Genomic DNA, 20,930 nt, shown 5'->3' with positions numbered 1-20,930 from the left:
GCTCTTTTAATGAGAAAACTTGTTTTACAATCTTTATCCTGCTAATTTTTGAAACAGTCCTATAAGAAAGGTCACCACTGTTCCCCCTTTAAATACAGAAAACTGGAGGTGGCAGTGCCTTCTCTATGACCACCCAGGGCTTATCATTATCTATACCATTTTTTAAAATAAAACATTTAAATATAATAAACATAGTGAGGCTGTTTACATAAAAACACAATATTGAATAACATTTCCTAAAAACTAGAGATAAAACAGCAACAGTAAGTCACAAGTAAAACAGAGCAGTATATAAAATAATAAAATAAAAATTCAAAGAATGCTTGGGTAAACATATGCATTTTAAAGAGGCATTTAAAGCTAATAGTGTCTCAGCCTTGTGAATTACCTGAGGAAGGCCAATGCAGAGGGTGCTATCACCCAGAAGGCCTGCTTCCACCTTGTCACAAAGTGACCATCTGCTAGTCATGGAAGATCTTAAAGATCAACCTCATCAGTACCAGGGGAGATGGCATGCTACATAACCTGGGTCCATGTTCTCCAGGGCTTTGAATGTCAACAACAAAACCATGAACTTGGCTCATTAGCTAGTAGGCAGCCAGCTGCAGCTTCCAAAAAAGGGTCAAGAGAGCCCTACAAACAGCAAATTACACAGTAGTCCAATCATGAAATATACGGACTATTGCGATAAGGCTCCCCTTGTCTGGAAATGGTAAAGGTAAAGGAACCCTGGATGGTTAGGTCCAGTCGAAGGCAACTATGGGGTTGTGGCGCTCATCTCACTTTCAGGCCGAGGGAGCTGGCGTTTGTCCACAGACAGCTTTCTGGGTAATGTGGCCAGCATGACTTAACCACTTCTGGCACAATGGGACACCGTGACAGAAACCAGAATGCATGGAAACGCCGTTTACCTTCCTGCCACAGAGGTACCTATTTATCTACTTGCACTTGCGTGCTTTCAAACTGCTAGGTTGGCAGAAGCAGGGACCGAGCAATGGGAGCTCACTCCATTGTGGGGATTCAAACCGCCAACCTTCTGATTGGCAGGCCCAAGAGGCTCAGTGATTTAGACCACAGCGCCACCCGCATCCCTACAGTAATAGCTGGTGCACCAACTAAGTTTGGTAAAGGATGCTCTGAGTCATACAGATAGGGATTGGGAGTGAAACTGATAAGAGGCTTTTTACATTTCACTATGAGACTAGTTCTTTTATGTGCTAGTCCAGCTCTCATTTGCAGACTTGAGCACTTGTTTACTGGAATTTTCCTGAGTTTCCAGTACTCTTTCAAGATTGAGCTAAAAGTTAGGGGAAACCTTTCTGTTCTCTTCCAAAGCACTCCTTGCCCCTGTGACTATAGGCAGAGCACGGTCAGTGTTGTGACCGGACTGTTAGCAGTCGCATAAGCTGGGGAGGGAAAACCTTTGGCTCAGCTGGTCAAGGATTTCCTTTGAGGTCAGTCCAGCAAGCTCAGGAGTATCGCAGTTCTTTCGCTTTCAAGGTTTGGGAACCTCCTTGAGCTGTGCCTTGTTAGGGGTAGGTGAGTAACTACACAGTTCCCAGGACCCTTAAAATCCCCCTTTAGGCTTTTTAATTAATTTATTTTTTGAACACTTTCTTCTACAGTCCAGAATTCAGGTGAAAAATAGGCAAACTTTCAAGGGGGCAGTCAAAGGCACACAGAAAACCTGAGGTGCTTTTTAACAATAATAAAAGCAAAATGAAACCGAGTAAACTCTGTTGGATCCGCTCTGTTTTCAGTGCCCTGAGTTCACGGGTTGAAGTGTGTAGATGGGGAGGAAAGAAAATTTCTGTCACTCATCGTCCGTGAAGTAACGGACAGTACTCAATAGGTATCTGTGGCAAATAACTTGCAAAACAACCTGCTTATAAAATGGCAAGAAACACCAGTGTAAAGAAAAGAGGGGAGGGGGAGAGAGGAAAGAAACCCTTAATAAATCCCAAAAGGAGAGCAGTAAATCCTTTTCAAAGCTCTACTAGATGAAGCAGCATAGAATGCACACCTGCAAAAAGTGTCAAAGTCATTTAGGATAACTTTCCTTTACTGATGTCCCCCTGCTGTTCACAGTTACTTAAGATTTTAATTTCTGTCTTTTCTGCATTTTCAACTGTGCACAATTTTCTCTGGCTTTTTTTGGTGGGGGAGGTGGGGAATGGAGGTGGGGTTGAGAGTGGGGGACTTCTTTTCTGATCAGTATTCTAATAACCACCAGACCTTTTCCATTTGCTAGAACAGAAGGGGGGAAACAGAACTGGTTTCAAGTTCTGGGAAAGTTTATAAAGGTTTAATTTGGAGAGCACTTGCACAAAGTTAGAAACCAACTTACATTTTTTGTGTGATTTCTGTTTACAGAAATACCTTTCTTCCCCTTTGTAAAACGAATGCTGTCTCAGTGCAATTTCTTATCTTTGTGCTGAAAAACGGCCATGTTCTGGCTTGTTCCATTTAACCGGGATGATGTTTTTGTCCATCCTTATGAAACGCCTTTATTATTAAAACTTTAGAACTGTTTTTATACTACACTAGAACAGCAAAGGCAAGCAAATAGGTGTCCTATATGGCTGTCCTACGATTATGGCTGCTGCCAGAAGGCAGCAGAAGTCTGAGAAAAACTGTAAAAAAAAACCTACTAAACTAAACTGGGGTTAAATTTTAATTTAACTAAGGATTTTCTTGTGAGTTTTATTTTCAACTGTTGTTACCCTTGAAGAGAGAGAGGATATGAACTGCCCACAGTAATAAAAAAAATGTGTGTTGTGCAAAGGTGTCTTTTCCCATACTGTGGAGACCCAGAGCGAATCACAAATTCTTGTGGTGTGTTTCAAAATAGTGGGCACACTGCCAAAAAAGAAGGCCAAGACCATGAACGTCATGATACAAGAAACACCCACGGTTGCATTTGGTATTCAAGCATGAATCTATTACTGTAATATAACAAGGGAAGGAAAAGGGCTGCAGAATCCACTAGGTGTTGCTGGTGATATCTGTATATTAAAACAGTGTGTTTACTAATATCTTACTGGTACCTTCACACTGAACAACTAGCAATTTTCCTTTGGAGCTGTATGGAAAAGTGTCCTGGAAGGGAACTAAATTTGAAGAAAAGAAAAAATAGCCCAAAATGAAGAGATATACTTCACAAGTTCATTTGTGAGATTTTACAAAAATTAAAACTAGTAGCAGAATGGCAGAAACACAGTCATGATAAATAGCCATGTTGTATGCCAACATACAGAAAAATCATGGATGCAAACTATCTCTGAACATTGTCAATTAAATAATAATAATCAAGAGATGCAGAACAGATGAAATGCCACCTTTTATTGGACCTGTTAAGTATTATTATTATTATTATTATTATTATTATTATTATTATTACAATAATGAATTTTATGGAACTGATTCTATGTGATTCAGCATATTTTAAAATGCTTAGCATCTCCATTTCCATACTCATAGGCAACTGTTGTGATATAGCGATAGTCAAGATCTCAAACTTGCCAAAACCAAAACCAAACAAACAAAATTCCTTCCAGTATCACCTTAGAGACCAACTAAGTTTGTTATTGGTATGAGCTTTCGTGTGCATGCACAATTCTTCAGATATGCACACGAAAGCTCATACCAATAACAAACTTAGTTGGTCTCTAAGGTGCTACTGGAAGGAATTTTTTATTACTATTATTTTGTTTCGACTATGGCAGACCAACACAGCTACCTACCTGTAACTTGGCAAAACCATTTTGCCCACAAAGCTTTGTTTCAAATAACTAAATCTGATACCACATTCTTTAACCAAATTCAACCACTTGGTAGTATATTCAAAATGCACAAAAGATAATACTTCTTCACCGATGCATAATTTAGGGACTTTCACGCTAAATGTGTTGTGAAAACTACTTACTTAAATGACCCGAATAGGGCATTTGATCAACTAGATGAAACTCCATGTTCAGAGGCGCATTAGCTCTGAATGCCAGTTATTTGAGGTCAAGCTACAGGACAAAGTCTGTTGCCTTCTGCCTCTGCTTGCGTGTTTCCCAGATCATCTGGCTGGCAACAGTTAGAAACAGGATCCTGGAGAAAATTGACTTTGGTTGAATTTAGCCAGGCTAAACTAACTTTCAGGAATTTGTGTTCACCATAAAACACCACGAATCTGACCGAACCCTTACATTTCATGTTTATAGCTCCCCTTAAGCTAGTCTGAGGAGAAAAGGCTGATCAAAACAGAGAAAGCTGTGTTGGTTCAGGCACTATTTGTTTTTAGTGGGAAGAACACATTGCATGTTAAGCCTGTTAAGCGTGGAAAAGTGAATTAAGGGGGTGGGACATGCAAAAGTGCTCAGGAAATGCGCCATTGTCATTTATTGTTCCATTTGGGTTTTCACAGCACACTCAGAAGATCAGGGGCCAAAAGCCCACACTTGTTGGGCAAGCCCAAGAGAACATTGTGTTTGTGTGCCTCAAACAGCTATGATAAACAGGGGGCAATGGCTTTATGCAGAAGTCACAGTGAAGGCAGGTCTAGACTGGTATAAGCATCAAAAGATCATATCAGATGAAACACTGAAGGAACTATTGCTATTTTAAAAAAATCTATGACAAGAATAAATATTTTGTTTCTTAAAGCTGATCAGCTGTAAAGAATTACGGCTCAGCATGCAGCATTCACTGTCTGCATACAGTGAAAGCATTCGCACCACCAGAGGGCAGTCTTGTAATCTACAATGTAAATTTTTAGCCGTATAGGTTTTTCATTTTTAATTAAAAGATATGCTGAGTGTTTTGCAATACAGAGGGATCATAATTGACATGCAAAAGACAAAAGATCCTCTTTTAAAACAAAAACTGCCATTACCAAGTGAATTTATAGATTATGATTTCTCTTGTCCAAAATATTTTCCTAATTGACTGAATTAACCATTTTTCCATTGGAAATCCTCTATTTAAAACGAAGCATACTACCAAACCACACATTCAATACTGCTCACTGTTACTGTATATGACATCTGTCACATATAATATTTTATTCACATTACTTAAATTGCCAGATAGGGCTTAACGCTGCCCCAGAATTGTGTGGAATTTCCAGCAGAGAACTACACAGTGGAAGGACTGGAGTTATGTGGGTATAAACCACAATACGATTCTCCAAAGCTTTCGGCTGATCTAATTCCGAATGAAAACATACAGGTATTCCTCTTCCAGTTTCTGAAATTATTATGTGCAATCGGGACTTTGAATTTGTTGCATGCAATCTTCAGATCACAGTATGAGGTTTTTGTCCTGCCAGGATTGAGTTTTATTTGCTCACTGTATCCATCCCTACCTACTCCTTACTGACAGGACGGGAGGGCAGCGAACTATTGAGTATGCCATTTCTCTGCTGGTCGGGCAGGCGGGAGGGGGGTGGAGAGTGGAAGGGAGGTTCCTGATGTATAAGGAACATGCTCCTTTCTGAAAAGGATCCAACATGCCAGTCTGCAAGAGATTTGCCATGTATAAAACAGAATCTACAAATGAACACACACTGCAACATGGATGGCATGCATTCGCTTAGGAAGCTGCATCGTTTAATACGGCCTTTGGTTTTTCTTATTGAAGGATAAAACTTCAAAATATCAATTGCGTCACTAAGCTTTTTTCCCCCTTCCACGAAGCAACATACAACAAATTTTGAGGTGCTTTTCTGAGGGCTTCGTTAATTCCATTTGAGATTATATTACTGATGGTATTTCACGTGCTGTAATCTACCCCGAAATCTTTGGGACAGGATGCAACAGAAAGTCCAGCTAACAAAATCCAAACATTTTGTTGCTGGAGCCTTGTTAAAACAAAGTTTCAACAATAAAGCACACGGTATTTTATATACAGTATCTTTAGGAGAAGTAATTCATTTGCTCTTTTAAAACATGCAGATTGATACGAGGTGTGCTGGGCTTGCTGGGATTACAGGAAAATCCACACTTTGTACCCAAATGTCTTTTTTTTTTTACTGCAGCTACAAGTTACCGCATGCCTCAAGGTACAACTCTGATATATATTTCATTGGAGACAAGGATGCACTGCTAACTTATTAATTATAAAATGTTCTCATGGCTCTGCTACACAGGGCTCTGCCAAAAGTGCAACAATATTTTATAAGCCAGTAACTATTTAAAGCTCTCAAATGTTTCATTTTAAATGGACCAAGGCCTATCCCATCAGCCGAGAAGATGCTTGTGTGAAAAGGAATACTGGGGAAATCAAATTCACGATAGCAAAGAAAACTGCCAGTATATTTGCCTTTGTTCTGTCTGAAATCCTTCTTTTTAAGCAATGCTGCAGAAACAGGATTATTTTTTTTTTACCATTCAGCTGAAAAGTGACATATATGGACACCAAACAAACAATGCCCCCCCCCAAAAAAACCCCAACCACCAGAATCTGTAGAAGTAAGAGCTCAATAGTTTATGATGCCTGTTTTTGAAGGAAGGAAAGAAGTAAGGAGAAAGACATGTAGCTGCGATCAAATTGTGAATGCTGAAAAATATCATAATCTGCTTTCACTTTCCTTTTTAGGATCTATTCTGATATTTATCAGAAAAGCTATGTTCAATCTAATTTACGCAGGAGACGGGAATTATCAGTTAGGCGTGAAGGCACGAAAGAGTTAACAGTAAAATACATGCCAAAGTTTTAATAAGGCTTTACAATAAAAAGCTTCAGTCCTCCACTTTCACTAGATTTTGTTGTGGTGGTTTTTCCCTTGCTTAGGGCAATCCATCTGTTAATTTTGACTTGCAGTGCAGTTAAGCGCTCTCTTCTTCCACCCCCCCTCCTCTGCACACCCACAACCAAACAGCCCAGAATAGCTATGAGGAGGCTGACACACACGCTTTACAGAAATAGAACAATTCTTTTCGGAACATCTTAGGCAAAGATCAATTGTGCATTTCTCATTTGTGTTTCGTTTCGGGGTCTCCCCCTCCACCACTTGCAGGATTAATACACAAACGCTGCAGGCCCTACTAACGATAAAATAGTTTGCAGTGAAAATTATTTACTTCTCCGTCTCGTTTCCTTTTGGTGCATTTTAATTCACGGATTTCCTAAAGTGCCTTCCCCATTGGACAACGCGAAAAAGAAGAAGTCTATGCTGGCTGTGATAGAGATTAGTAAATATTCACTGTTAACAACTGATCTGCACTGTGACCAATGCGGTTATTCTCAATGGGCAAACTGGCCTTGTTTTCAATAAAAGCAGAGAAGTAGCCTTTCCCTTGAGCCCTGTTAGACTGACGCGGCAGTTGGAACTGTCATCTTCACACAAAAGCAAAGGGGCTGGGTTTTACAAACGCAAAGCCTAATTGGGAGATCTTCATGGCTGTACCCCTGACATTTATTTAAACCTCATCAAAAAAACAGGAAATAACTGAACTAATTAGTGGACTGGCATACAAACTACTATTTGTTGGGGTAGAAAAGCATATTCATATTCTGCTCTAGAAAATGACAGTGCTACTAATGATGATGTCAGAAACAATGGCATTAACGTGATCTTCAAGAAGGAAGATGACTTTGGTTTTATATACTGTTTCATATTGCCAATTCGTCAAACTCCTCGGCCCCAAATAATTTCTGCCTTTTAAATAAATTTGCAAATGACGAGTTGAATATTTATCTCTCAGGAGAAAGCAATAGAAAACACCTTAAAACTCCCTCCCAGAGCTAGGATGGAACAGAAAATATTATATATCTTTGGGCTCATTTCTATTTAAAAGGTCACATTATTTTTCCCAAGGTAGCACAGGATAAGCAATCTGTAGATGTAAAATTTGCACTAGCTCTCTTTTAAAGGTTGCTGAACAGAAACCAATATTAGGGTAAGTGTAGCAAAGACCACATTCATTTGAAATTAAATATAGCACATATAAATCATAATTCAGACACACACATAGGTACTAATTAAAGACTGCTAAGCTTTATCTTACAATACAAAACAGATTTTTAAAAACCTGGCCTAGACAAAAAATGTTTGGGATCTAATAGTAAAAATCATTCGTTTAACAATATAATTCTAGAATCCTTAGCCCATCATTAAATGTTGGGTGTCTTGATTACCTAGTTTATGCATAGAACATAGAATATACTGTTCTCAAAACTTGTACAAAATATGTAAAATAGATAATAAATTGTGTTCTGCCAGCATGCAGCTCTCAGTAATGATGCAACACATTTATGATTTATTAAGATTAGCTCCATTACTGAACAATTGATGTGGAACAGCAGATAGAACAAACTGGGCAATATATCAGTAGATTTCTAATTTTCATGAATGTAACAAATGGATAAAAATAGATCAGTGTAAAAATTCAAATTAAAACTACAAATTGCCAATGTCTTTTACATTTAAAAGATACCTATATATTGAAAACAAAGATAACACAGATCTTGCCATATCAGTTTACAGAACATACTGAACTTGTGGTAGAAGATGACACACTAGCTGTCATAATGCTTAAACGTGTTAACTATACATTTGCAGTTCAGATTTTTTCACATGTACTATTTGCTTTCTCAGTTGTCAATATATTAAATATTTACAGAAGTGGGTTGCTAAAAAAATTGATGCACTGGGTGTCTATATGGAACATACACTGAGATGCTATGGATATAGTCGTTTACCACCATGTACCAAAATGAATCTCTTTAAAACTGAATACAGCCTTCTTGCCTAATTAAAACACAAATATGCATAAATTACTTCTAATAATTTGTAGACTAAGGGATTCAGCAGTAAGTCTAAAATTGCTACTCACACAATTGAATCTCTTCCTATACCCTTTTGCTGCTCTACACATACACACACATACATACACACACACACACACACACGAAAGATCAAGATTTGGGCACCGATTCTTAAGCACAACTCTTGTTCCTATGTTCTGCTGACATAGACATTGTTATGTTGGCATGGGGAAAATGATTTATGCGGCAAAGGGGGTTGGGAAATATATGGAGACACACCAAAGATGAATTATCTATCTTGCTTTCTCTCTGTCATACACACACCAAACTCCAACATAATTGCACAATACAGTATCAGCTAAATTCTTTAACCTGTCTTAGATTATGAAGCAAGCAAGCATGGCAGATGTGAAAATCTGTGCCCATTGCCTTGCACAGTCTGTGCCACAGCAGTCATGAACAAAACCAGGTTACCCTTTTATATAAAGTGATTTTCAAGGTGGTAGAAATACAAAGCTTATTTAATGTTTATCTGCACATGGTGGGAAAGCGAGAAGCATTATGTTAACATTAATTCATGCCGACTAATTCATCATCATCATTATTACTAATTGCTAATCATCATTATCATCTGCCACCATTTACAGTTTAGCCAAGCAAACTGAACTACAAATTTTATCTTACAAAACAACCGAGAAGCAATCTCCTTCCACTTTGGAGCCGAGGCTCAAAGTCCACCCAGGGAGCTCACAGTCCTTGAGTTGCAAGGACTTCCCAGGTCAACAAAAATACTTGTGACTACTGTAGCATATGGAGTCTCTAAATACGTATAAACATGAACCATTTTCAGAGGGGTAGCTGTGCTTGTTGTTTCAGCCACAACAGAGTCAGCACCCTAAAAGTTTAACAAACATTTTGTGGCATGTTTAACGTCAAAGCTCATGGCACGATGCATAGGTCTGGATATATAGCTTTATTTGTAGCATTTACCATCAAGAGCAGAGATTGACTTTTTGACATCATAACTCTGGGAACCAATGTGCACCCAAAGCATTAGTAAAGAGGAAATTATTTAAAAGATTTGAATGTAGAAAAAAAGGTGTCCTGAGCACCTTTCATTTTGTGAGTGATAAATATATTCTTTGACTACAAGCATACTTTCCAATGTTCTTACATGGAAGTTAAAATCTGAAAACATGTATGTATGTATGTATGTATGTATGTATGTATGTATGTATGTATTTTGCTTAGAAAACTAACAATATTTCTAGTTTACTGGCACTAGTAACCAAAGTAATGAAGCATATGCCTAAAATTTGGAGACTTGGGGTTATAACGCCCGCTCTCAAGGAGCCCAGGTACCTTTTTCACACCTAACAATACAAGCAACACGAAGACCAGTATACTAGATAGCACTGCAATTCTTATTGCATGATACACATGATTTAGTACAACAAAAACAAAATGTGTACAACACAGGGGTTTGTTGTTCTGTACCTTTTTCACACCTAGCTCTCGCTGAAGTATGTAAACCTGTGTCTGGACTGTGCCACTTCACATGACAGGTGGGAGCTCACACAATAGTATGCTCCATTCATATATGTGAATATTAGATTTCAGGAAGAAGGGTTCTCGCCTGAGATGCTATTTTTCTCTGTGCAAGAAATACTCACTCATAGGAGCTCCAATCTGCAGCCGGAAGGGGAACATCTGTGAGAAGTAGGGTTTAGTCTTCATACATAAAGGTAAAGGTAAAGGGATCCCTGACCATTAGGTCCGGTCATGACCGACTCTGGGGTTGTGGCGCCCATCTCGCTTTATTGGCCGAGGGAGCCGGCGTACAGCTTCCGGGTCATGTGGCCAGCTCATCCCGCTTTATTGGCCAAGGGAGCCGGTGTACAGCTTCCAGATCATGTGGCCAGCATGACTAAGCCACTTCTGGCAAACCAGAGCAGCGCACGGAAACGCCGTTTACCTTCCCACCAGAGCAGTACCTATTCATCTACTTGCACTTTGATGTGCTTTCAAACTGCTAGGTTGGCAGGAGCAGGGACTGAGCAACGGGAGCTCACCCCGTCACGGGGATTCGAACTGCCAACCTTCTGATTGGCAAGCCCAAGAGGCTCAGTGGTTTAACCCACAGCGCCACCTGCTGCCTCAATAGGTGGATGGGTATGGGTATATTTGAACACACTGTGTAGGGGACTGGGGAACATGCTAGACCAGTGTTTCCCAACCTTGGGTCTCCAGCTGCTTTTGGACTACAACTCCCATCATCCCTAGCTAGCAATACCAGTGGTCAGGGATGGTGGGGAATGTAGTCCGAAAACAGCTAGAGACCAAAGGTTGGGAAACACTGTGCTAGACAACACGTACACCCTAACCCAAATAGACAGGCAATACGCCTATTGCAGACAGAACTCTGGATTGAGGTTGCACCTTTTTCCTTAGATGCAAAGCACCTAGTGCACATGTGTACATGCAGAGCTGCAACATACAAAAATTTAGTCATAATCTTCCAGCCCAATTCTTCCCGAGACGGCAAAAGGAGGAGAGCCATGTATCTGGGGAAGGGTGGGAAACTAATGCAAGTAACAACTGTATCAACAAATATACACACACGAATAGATACACTCTTCCAGGATGGAGGTCCAAATGCCATACCTTTGCTGCACATCTAACAGTGTATTTCACTGAGAACATCGGATACTTGGTGAATGTCAACATATACTTAAGAACGAGGGCAATCCCACAGGAATTTTGTGAACTGCTGAACTGATATACAAGTGCATGTCAGCAGTGACCTAAATGGAATTGTCAGTATTTGCTATGTGCATGTCCAAACAGTGCAAAATATCTATTTCTTAGCATTGGGGAAATTTAAAGAAATGATTTATCTCATTTTATATACATTTAAATAATATTCCGTATAATTTACTTCCCAGTTTGTGGAGATTCTGTCAAGACTGCCTGCTTGCATAGATCATACGTAATGTTACAATGGATTTCTGAAGTTTGGCGAGTACCAACACTGGCATATGAATGCTGGCAATCGTAGTTAAATAAAGCATTGCTTAAATAGATCCTGGAGTTCAACTGTTCTGGCTTGGCACTATTCCACCCATTAGAATGGGCAAGCAATGTTAAAAGGCGACACACAGAGGATCCGCTAGAATACATTACTGATTGCAACTAGACATGACAAAAGAGGGACAAACTGTCCCTATCTTGATTTGAAGGGAGTCATTCTTTTCAGAGTGCAAAGAGACCTTTCTCATGCCAAATGTTAACCCGCAAGGCATCCACCATCTCCAGCTTTCTCTTCAGCAGTTACCCTCCCCAAGGAACTCCCTTGCAAGCTTGGTCCCCTTTCCTTTTCCCTTAAACCTACCTTCCAACAGCGTGGATTGGAGGGTGCAAGGAAGGGGACTGCTCCTCTAGGACTTCATTTGGCCCGAAACCCATAGTAACAGGAAGTTGTCAATGCAATGGGGAATTTTAGAACTGCAGTTTGCTAGGATTTCAGGGTCGCTACAAAAGCAGTAGCTCAATCTTATTTATGAGCTGAGCCAAAATTTAAGGAGGTTTCGTCTCGTATCATAAAAAGCTTGTTGTTTCCAAACAGCTCTCCCACTTCCAAAACTAGGCAACATAACCAATCATAACAATTAATGGCCCTCTTTAAAAAGCTATCTAACTTCTAGACCAAGTCAAATCTATAATTTGACACTATGTAAGATAGGAAAAATTACAGAATCAGTAGAGTATCTACAAATATATCAATTATTAATATATTTTTGTTTATCCTTTCTGCCTAATGCTTGTACAAAGTATGAAAATGAGAGCAAGAAAATGCTTTACTAGATAACAAGCCCAGGCAGCACAAATCTAAAATGTATATGTATCTTACAATTCTTGAATCTCTGACTATGGTACCTTGTTCCATTAATAATTCTGTACAAATACTTTTAATGTGGCAGTTAATGCTCAACCTTGGCATGAACATAAATGATATTTACTTAAGATTCTCAGTGTTTTGGTTTGACATACTTTTGAAATAACAAAATCACAGGCGTGCATGGAGATGAGGTGGAGTAGATATTTGAAAACCACGCTCATCCAAATTTTTGTGCTCCTTTAAAGCAAATTTCAACACACACAAGTAGCATTCTCTTCTATTTCAACAAAAGCATGCAAACTTACATGCTTTATACAGGGCCAGGCCACAGTTCAGTGGTAGTCCAAATGCTCTCAATTCCAAATACTTTCAATTCCAAGTATCTCCAATTTGAAGCGGGGAGGGACTGGAAAGTCTCTACTAGCCAGAGAGCAGACAGCATTGAAGGAGATGGAGAAGTGGTCTGACTCGGCATAAGGCAAATTTATACATTTTTATGCTACCCATCAGACAAAGAGAATAAATCATATTTCTTCAATATCTTTCAAGAGGATTTTTTCTTCTTGAAATTACCTTACCTGCCCAAGTCTTCTTTTCTCTGTGCTAAGTCTTTGTGGATTATGCAATGTGTAGACTGGAGTATACTGCACAAAACCCGAGCTACAAATTCCATACTCATCTTCTGTTTCCTACAGAATAAAATTAAGATTGAAAAATATTTATGCATTTACTATATGTGCAACATTTAAAGCGTCAAACATAATTTCAGACAGTTTTACTCTGTATTCCAAAGGACGCAGTTAATCACTAAAACCATTTATTTATTACAGAGACTAACAAACAGAGATATTTCTTTAAGGGTTTAATATCTCTGTTTTGTTAGTCACTCTATACACACACATATATGGTACTAAATCACTTTTGCTAAAACAGATGGGGGGAAAGATAAAAACTGTCACCAAAATTAACTTAAACTTCATAGCAAGATGTTTAAGCTGCCAAATAACTTTTAAATAGAGTGAAGCTTTCATGAAGAACAATTAACAACCAATTCATGTAATCAGCCATCACGCTTGAAGGAGAAGGGAAATAATATTAAAAGTACTTGCTATACAATTAAATATTGCAGGCAAACAAATAAAAATTTAAAACGAACAAACAATGCCTTGACGACATGCCTCCAATACGTTTATATTGCTGCTCTTGAAAGTTAAGGGATTTCAGCATGCTAAAATACTGCCACCATTTACAGATCTCATGAAAGTTAGACAACTACACCTTCTGAATTACATTTCTCTGGTAAAACTGGCTTGCCTTAAATTCTCAGCTTGAAGCAAAGGCTTCAATTGTGATATCAAAGCAATCAGCTTTATGAAAACATACATCCTGTTAATGTATCTTTGAAGACCTCTGTTTTTCCATGATAAATATGCAAACAATAAAGAGATTATTCGAGTGGATGCATAGAATGACAGATAGTTGCCAGAGGGCTTGTTATAAAAAATGTATTGTTGAACAAAGGGCTAAGCATATTTCAAAAGTCATTAAAAACACAAATCTTGTGGGATTTGTAAGGTATGTGCTTCAAACTGAAGCAAGAAATAAGGTAAGAAAGTACAAATTCTGTTACATACCTTGTGTTTTAACTTACTTCTCACCTCCTTTATCCCCTGTTTTGCATGATTTTTTGCCTAGGAAAAAAAGAAAAAAGAACTAAATGGCTTTGCAAAACAATGGTTTGAAGAGTCCTGTATATGAGGTGAAATTTAATTAAAAATTAAATCTCTCACATTATGTGGTATAATGAAAGGAAATTACTTCCTTGCTAATTTCACACATGATTGTTAATAAGGTTTGAGTGCATTAAAAATTGTATCTCAGCATATGTATATCTGGGTTACCAAAAAGAAAAAACAACCGCCACTAATTAAATGATATTTCTTTAATAGTTCTTTTGTGCATAATGGTATATTTGGAGAAAGACTTAGTTCAACCACTTGTTGAATAGTGAAAAAGTTATGGCAATGGAGTTCCAGTTGTGTCATTTTATGCAGTGATGTTGCTAACTGGGGCATTTTTGAGTTGGCACCATTATTAGGTTTACACTTTGTTGCACCAAAAATATCAGTCAAGTTTCATTCCACTATATGATATCAGCTTGCATAAAAATGAATCTTAGAACTTCCCTTAATTTAGAGGTGCAACAACCTTACACAGCTTAATCAACCATGAACCCCACAATTTGTGATCACCTCCAAACTGGTGCCAAAGTTTTGCAGTTGTTTTGCAGCATTTTCTGGTGAAACCTCTGTGTTTTGCAGCGCCCCATAAACTGAGTAATTAATACATCAAACCGGGATTCATAATTAACACTAAAAAAAATCCAGCGTTGTCTGAATTGCTTCAAATCACACAAACCCATTGCATAAAAGGTAGTGGGTGTTTTCTTAAAGAAAAGGTTAAGTTTTAAGAGAGCGAGGGGAGCTCCAACCACCTCCCATTTGGATGCAGCTTAGCTCTTGGAATTCCTAAAGCAGAATTTCTACAATGATTATAGCGGTTTTCCACACAGATATAGCTGTCGGGCAAAACAGAAGTCAACCGGGGGCAACTAACTCTAGATTATGATGGGGACTGTCACTCACAATTTCAAGGATCTGGGGAGAAAAATGGGCCTAGCTACAAACACAATAAAACTGGTAACTGAGACTGGATTTAAATATATATGTGCGTTTGGATGGTCCCTCTGCACTGCTCTGCTTGCAAGTGACAACACAGTCAGATGTCTCCAAATGCCTATTTGAAAGCATTGCAACACAGAAAAACAGTATCCATACTCTGATGTACATTCGGGTGATCTTTTCAGACTGATTTGGGCAAGTCTGAAAAGTTTAGTTTGGGTATAGGAAAGAGTAGCATCATGACACGGCACCTTGGGGTAGCAATGGGTCACCAAGGCTTTGATGTAGCACAGCAGTGATGCCTGGGTTTCCCAGTGGCAATATATGGTGAACTGCCATTTTAATTTCCCTCAGTGCTACAGAGTGATGCTAGGTCAGGGCATTGTGGGAAATTCAGATGGTCACTGCCATAGCCACCATCAGCTGAGCCCCAAGGGGGCCACAACAACATAGGAGGGACCCAGTAGTGGGCACATTCAGCACTAACAGATGAAGAGATATAATTGGCAAAATAGAGGGAGGAAAATCTAGTGGGGAAAAAGAGAAGGGTAATTTTCTGACAACCTGTTAATGAGCTGCGTGTAAATTATAAATGAGCACATGAATCCACAGTGCTTTTAATGTATTTACCTGGATTATTTTTCTTCATATGTTCGGTATGATTTTGAATTGATGTACAATTAAAAATTCTCTTTTAAAAAAGAGATTAAGGAACTGATTTATTTATTGATGACTGGAGCCTCAAAGGAAGGCTGTGATTTGGAATAATAGTTTTCAGGCAAGGAAGGCTCTCCTTTGCCTCTGTGTTTGGCATTTAACCTTGCTGTTCCTTCACACGCAGAGCATTCCCAACGTGAAGATAATCCCCATGTAGAGGGAAGGGTTACTAAACTTGCAATGTTGCTGTGAAGCCAAGTGTGTGTACTTGTGGCAAAATGTCAGATGCTGTGGCATGAATACTTGCAGCAAGCCAGCTAGCTATTTGGGGGAAGGGGCGTCTTGACTGCTACAAAGTCTAGTCAAAAAGAGGTAATTCTCAAACCACTCATTCCAACTGAGTCTCAAAAAAGAAAAGCCATTAAGACCATATGGGATTATACCTCAGGGGCATCAATTCTTTCTGACCAACTGAGTTAAGTTTCACATGATATATAATTAAACTGGGCTTATGCTGTGGGTACGAATGCCAAAAGGTACTGATAGTTTTGCTTGGGGAAAGGGTGGTTGCCAGTAAAATGGCTAAAGTTGTTACGACGCAGTAACAAGTAACCTCAGCAAAGGCTCTGGAAAATACATTACTTTTTTTCAATGTAAAAGTTTAATATGCCTAGGAATGACTATGCAAATTTTGCAGAGAAGCTCTAAAACTGGTGCCCTGAAACTCTTGTTTTAGTCACACATCCGTTTGCCCTGCTGCTTTCCCCCAGCAAAACCTGAATCGGAACAAACAGCAATCTGGGTTTCTGCGGATTGCTGTTTGTTCCGATTTAGTGCTAAAGAGTGGTTTTTCTGGAGGAAAGTGGTGGGACAAAAGCAAAACTGCTCAGGCCCGTCCCTAGAAAGCACAGGACAAGTGGAAAACAAGTAGAAGTGTGGATGAGCCCTAAGCCAATGACATATAACCCCAATATCTGAACAATCCACAAATTGATGAAGGAACTCTAGAAATATCATTACTAGACACTGGAAGGACCTTTCAAGAGTGAACATAGACCACTGGTACCAAAATGTATGGGAAGTCGCCCTACTGGAAAAGTTAACCAACCAACTTAAACTAGCACGGGGACAAGCAAAGGAGGATGCCGTCAGCCCAGTGTGGCTCCCCGTAATCACATATACAGCACAAGACAATGACCTATCCCCTGAAACAGCATACAAATCAATATGGCTAAACTGACCCAACAACCCTGGCCCCCATACACACACATTAAAAAAACACCATACTGCAACCAACTGAAAGCAAGCAACCTGGACCCTCCAATCTCTCGCAATGCCTATATATATATGGAATGGATTAAGTTTGAGAACCAAGGTACCAGTGTATACCTGGCAAAAATGGCCTTCAGTTTGGATAGTGAACAGTGAGTATGATTTGCATGCAAACTCCAGTATACTAGGAAGCCTGGAAATTGGTGGAACTCTAAATTAGTCCTCTTCTCTGCTTGCAGCCTGCTCTATTATTCCGTTCTTTTTCTAAGCAAGGAACTAGGTTGGGTCCTGCATCACGGTGAAAATGAGAAAACACTATTTGCATCCTGGAGTTAAGCTTGGCAAGAAGAACAGGAGGACTGGGGGAGTTATGGTCCTGTTCTTGCCAACCCTAGTTCCTGGAAGCTGTAATAGCTGTTCTGGAAATAAATTCATTTTTTACATTTTTTTTGCAGTAATTTAGATTAAAATAGGACATGCAGTTTGCAGAAAAATGAAAGAGAACAGGGCTAGAGCTTACATATTGGTATGCTGTTTTCATAGCTGGGCTGGCTCTGGTCATAGCTGTGTTGATCAGGGCTCCTCCTTTCTGAAATATACAATGCATAAATATTCTGAAATACACAAAACACACCCTGATCACCTTCCCAGCATAATTAAATGTTAAGGTTTTGCAAAGCAAAAATAAAATGCAATGGCCTCACCACTGCCATTGTCACTCCCCGATATCCCTCTCAGAAGATTTATACAGCTGCATTTTGTCAGCCTTTGTCTGCTACAGCCCAAGCATTATAATATGTCATCCCTATGGCTGACACATTTATCCATGCTTTTTAATGTAACCATATAGGGCACAATCTACCAGGAAGTTCTCCTTCATAAGCTCTGATTGTATAAACAGAAGTTGTGTAAGGGAGGCTTGCACAGAAGTTCATTGTGCATATGCTCCCATATCTGTTGTACAAATTCCTAGACCTCTTCCTGTAATTTGCTAAATGAGAATACTACATTATAGCAATAGATGGAAGCCTTGGGCAAATTTTAAATACCATTGACACACTTCCTTACCTTAACTGTATACATCCACTGGTGATATGATCTTGAATTTCCTAAAACACAAATGAGAGAGAAGCCAGAAAGGTAGGGTTCCTTTAAAATTTTGTTTGTTCAAAAACACGTAATATTCTTTACATATTTACATGCAGTCCCAACTTCCTATGGAATGTAAAAGACTGAAACCTCAACATGAAGTATTCTGCTTTATTACAAAACAAAACAAAAAGATGTGTTGGTTTTCCTGAGAATGCCCATACCAAATATGAAGAAAACTGAATAAAATTGCAGGAATTTGTACTAGAATATTAGTTTCATACAGTGGAAATAAGGGGTAATATATCAGAGTATTAAATGACATTTTTCTTTTTCTTTGCTGTCTACAGTAGCTACTGCCTTGTAGGTGAGGAAAATTAGGCAAATGGGAGAACTACAAACAGATACACGTTTACTGGGCACTATTACTCTATTAAATTGCTCACAACAGTCAAGTTAAAATTTGACTGCTTGAAAGAGGAAGCTTTCCTTTTACTTAGCAGCACAAGAAAGACTCGTGGGTTTGGTTTTTAGACAACATTAAGAGAGAATGGATTGTTGATTTTGAGACAATGTGAGAGGCAACGACAATTGCTGTAATGGAAACTTCCAACCCAATAAATGGAGCTAAAAAGAAAGAGAATGTGAAGGGTTTCCCAAGCTACATATGGGTTTTACAACAGTGCTTCAAAAGCCTCTTAAACTCAATAATAAACCTAACAGCTAGAGGCGGAGTGAAATTCTGTTTACTTTGCACATTGGGGTAAAGCCAAAAAAACACCTCACCTCTTATAAACCACTTCTGCAAACTACACATGATGGTGGCAGAACCACATCTTCCAAAATGCATGTTCCTATCAAACAAACGCCTGTATAGCAGGCAGCAGCAAATTCTAGCAAAGAAATGGGAAGGGACTCTCAATGATGAGAGTGCATGCCTGACAATGAAAAAAGGTGTCAGGCTCAAGCCCTGGTAGAAAGAAAGAGCTCTGCCATTAGAGTGTGGAAAGCTGCAGTCAGGCAGAATAGACAATACTGGTATATAAGGCAGCTTCCTAGGTTTTCTGCATGGCAGGTGGTTGCAAAATCCAGGTTGTTTTTCCTTTCTGTTCTCAGAGCTCAGGTGGGACAAAAACAGCTAGGATACATGGGTTGCATGAGGAAGAGCGATGGGAACTTCTTCTCCCCTCCAGCCTTGGGAGAAGTCATTTTGCTGTTTTGCCTTTTGAGTAACATGGCATCCATTTTGTATATCAATTTATCTGTTTAGTGAAATAATGAGAACTCTCTACAGCTGCCTGGTGCCATCCAGCTGTTTCTGACTACACCTCCCACAACTTCAGTCGTGGCCACTGGGCACCATGTTGGTGAAGGTCAACAACATGTTGAAAACCAATTTTAAAAACTATTGTCAACCACTATTATTTCTTTCATAACCGTCTATGCCCTTTTAAATGGGGGAGGGGGGTGTTATTGTTTTTGTTCGTTACTATGGTATGTATTTCTGTGTTTTTACATTGTAAACCGCCTTGTGGTTCTTGGATGAAGGGTGGTATAGAAATTTTAACAACAACAACGATAATTTCAACGCAACGAGAATGAAAAGACCCAAACAGTATGGACAAAAATCTATACCTCCACCAAAGCCACCCGAAGAGATTTCTTCTTCAAACACATCAGAAAACCCTTTTCCTGCATTTAGCTTTGCAAGTCGACCTTCAATGAACTGCAAAAAGAAAAAAAGTGGATGAAAGCAATTACATCTTTGTTGAAGGTTCACGTTTCAAATCTTCTGTTTAATTCTTATTTGTTCACAGCCCTACAGAAAGCGCCAGAGTTACAGAAGGAGCCCCATTATTGTCAGATAATTCTCTGATGATGTTCCTGAGAGGATTCTACAGGCTGCCAATCTGCTAATGGGCCATATCTAAGGTGCTAGCAATTATATAAAAAAAGCTCAAAGCAACCTGGACCCTAAATGTTTGAATTAGCATCTCCGCCCATATGAATCTACCCATGCTGCTGAAATTGTCTTGGCTGTCCTGCATCCAAAGAGCACTGCCTGATCCCAGCTTGATCACTGGCGCCTTTGGGAGAGTCACTGCTAGTGTCCCTTCATGGCTCAGATGCATGCATCCATAAGAAGCCATGCATTCAGTATCAAGGGCCCAGTTTTGTGAACCTCCCTACCAGGTGAGGTCAGACAGCCCCCCTTCCTGCTGAACGCCTGGTGCTTTTGTTCCAGGCAGCCTTTTAATTGAAATCTGATTTTATAACATCGGTCCTGAAAGACCTACATTGGCTCCCAGTACGTTTCCGAGCACAAGTTGAAGTGTTGGTGCTGACCTTTAAAGCCCTAAAAGGACTCGGCCTTGTATACCTGAAGGAGCATCTCCACTCCCATTGTTCAGACTGGACACTGAGATCCAGCACCGAGGGCCTTCTGGCTGTTCCCACACTGCAAGAAGTGAATCCATAGGGAACCAGGCAGAGGGCCTTCTTGGTAGTGGCGCCCACCCTGTGGAACACCCTCCCATCAGATGTCAAGGAGATATAACCTTTAGAAGACATCTGAA

General features: G+C 39.4%; 1 protein-coding gene across 4 annotated transcripts in view; it reads right to left on the bottom strand.

Annotated features, from left to right (window-relative positions):
- The window catches only part of DENND1B (DENN domain containing 1B), a 170,592-nt gene that overhangs the window by 13,002 nt on the left and 136,660 nt on the right, over positions 1-20,930 (bottom strand). For all 4 annotated transcript variants that reach the window (XM_083745346.1, XM_083745345.1, XM_083745343.1 and 1 more), the window contains 5 exons: positions 19,990-20,080; positions 18,334-18,374; positions 17,786-17,854; positions 14,290-14,346; positions 13,234-13,344 (listed from right to left, as the gene is read on the bottom strand). In XM_083745346.1, the coding sequence (XP_083601472.1) occupies positions 13,234-13,344; positions 14,290-14,346; positions 17,786-17,854; positions 18,334-18,374; positions 19,990-20,080 (369 nt within the window). The remainder of the gene's footprint in view (positions 1-13,233; positions 13,345-14,289; positions 14,347-17,785; positions 17,855-18,333; positions 18,375-19,989; positions 20,081-20,930) is intronic.

The sequence above is a fragment of the Podarcis gaigeae genome, assembly GCF_964106915.1.
Source record: "Podarcis gaigeae genome assembly, chromosome: 6".
Taxonomy (NCBI): Eukaryota; Metazoa; Chordata; class Lepidosauria; order Squamata; family Lacertidae; genus Podarcis; species Podarcis gaigeae.
This window is presented reverse-complemented; position numbering and strand designations above follow the sequence as displayed.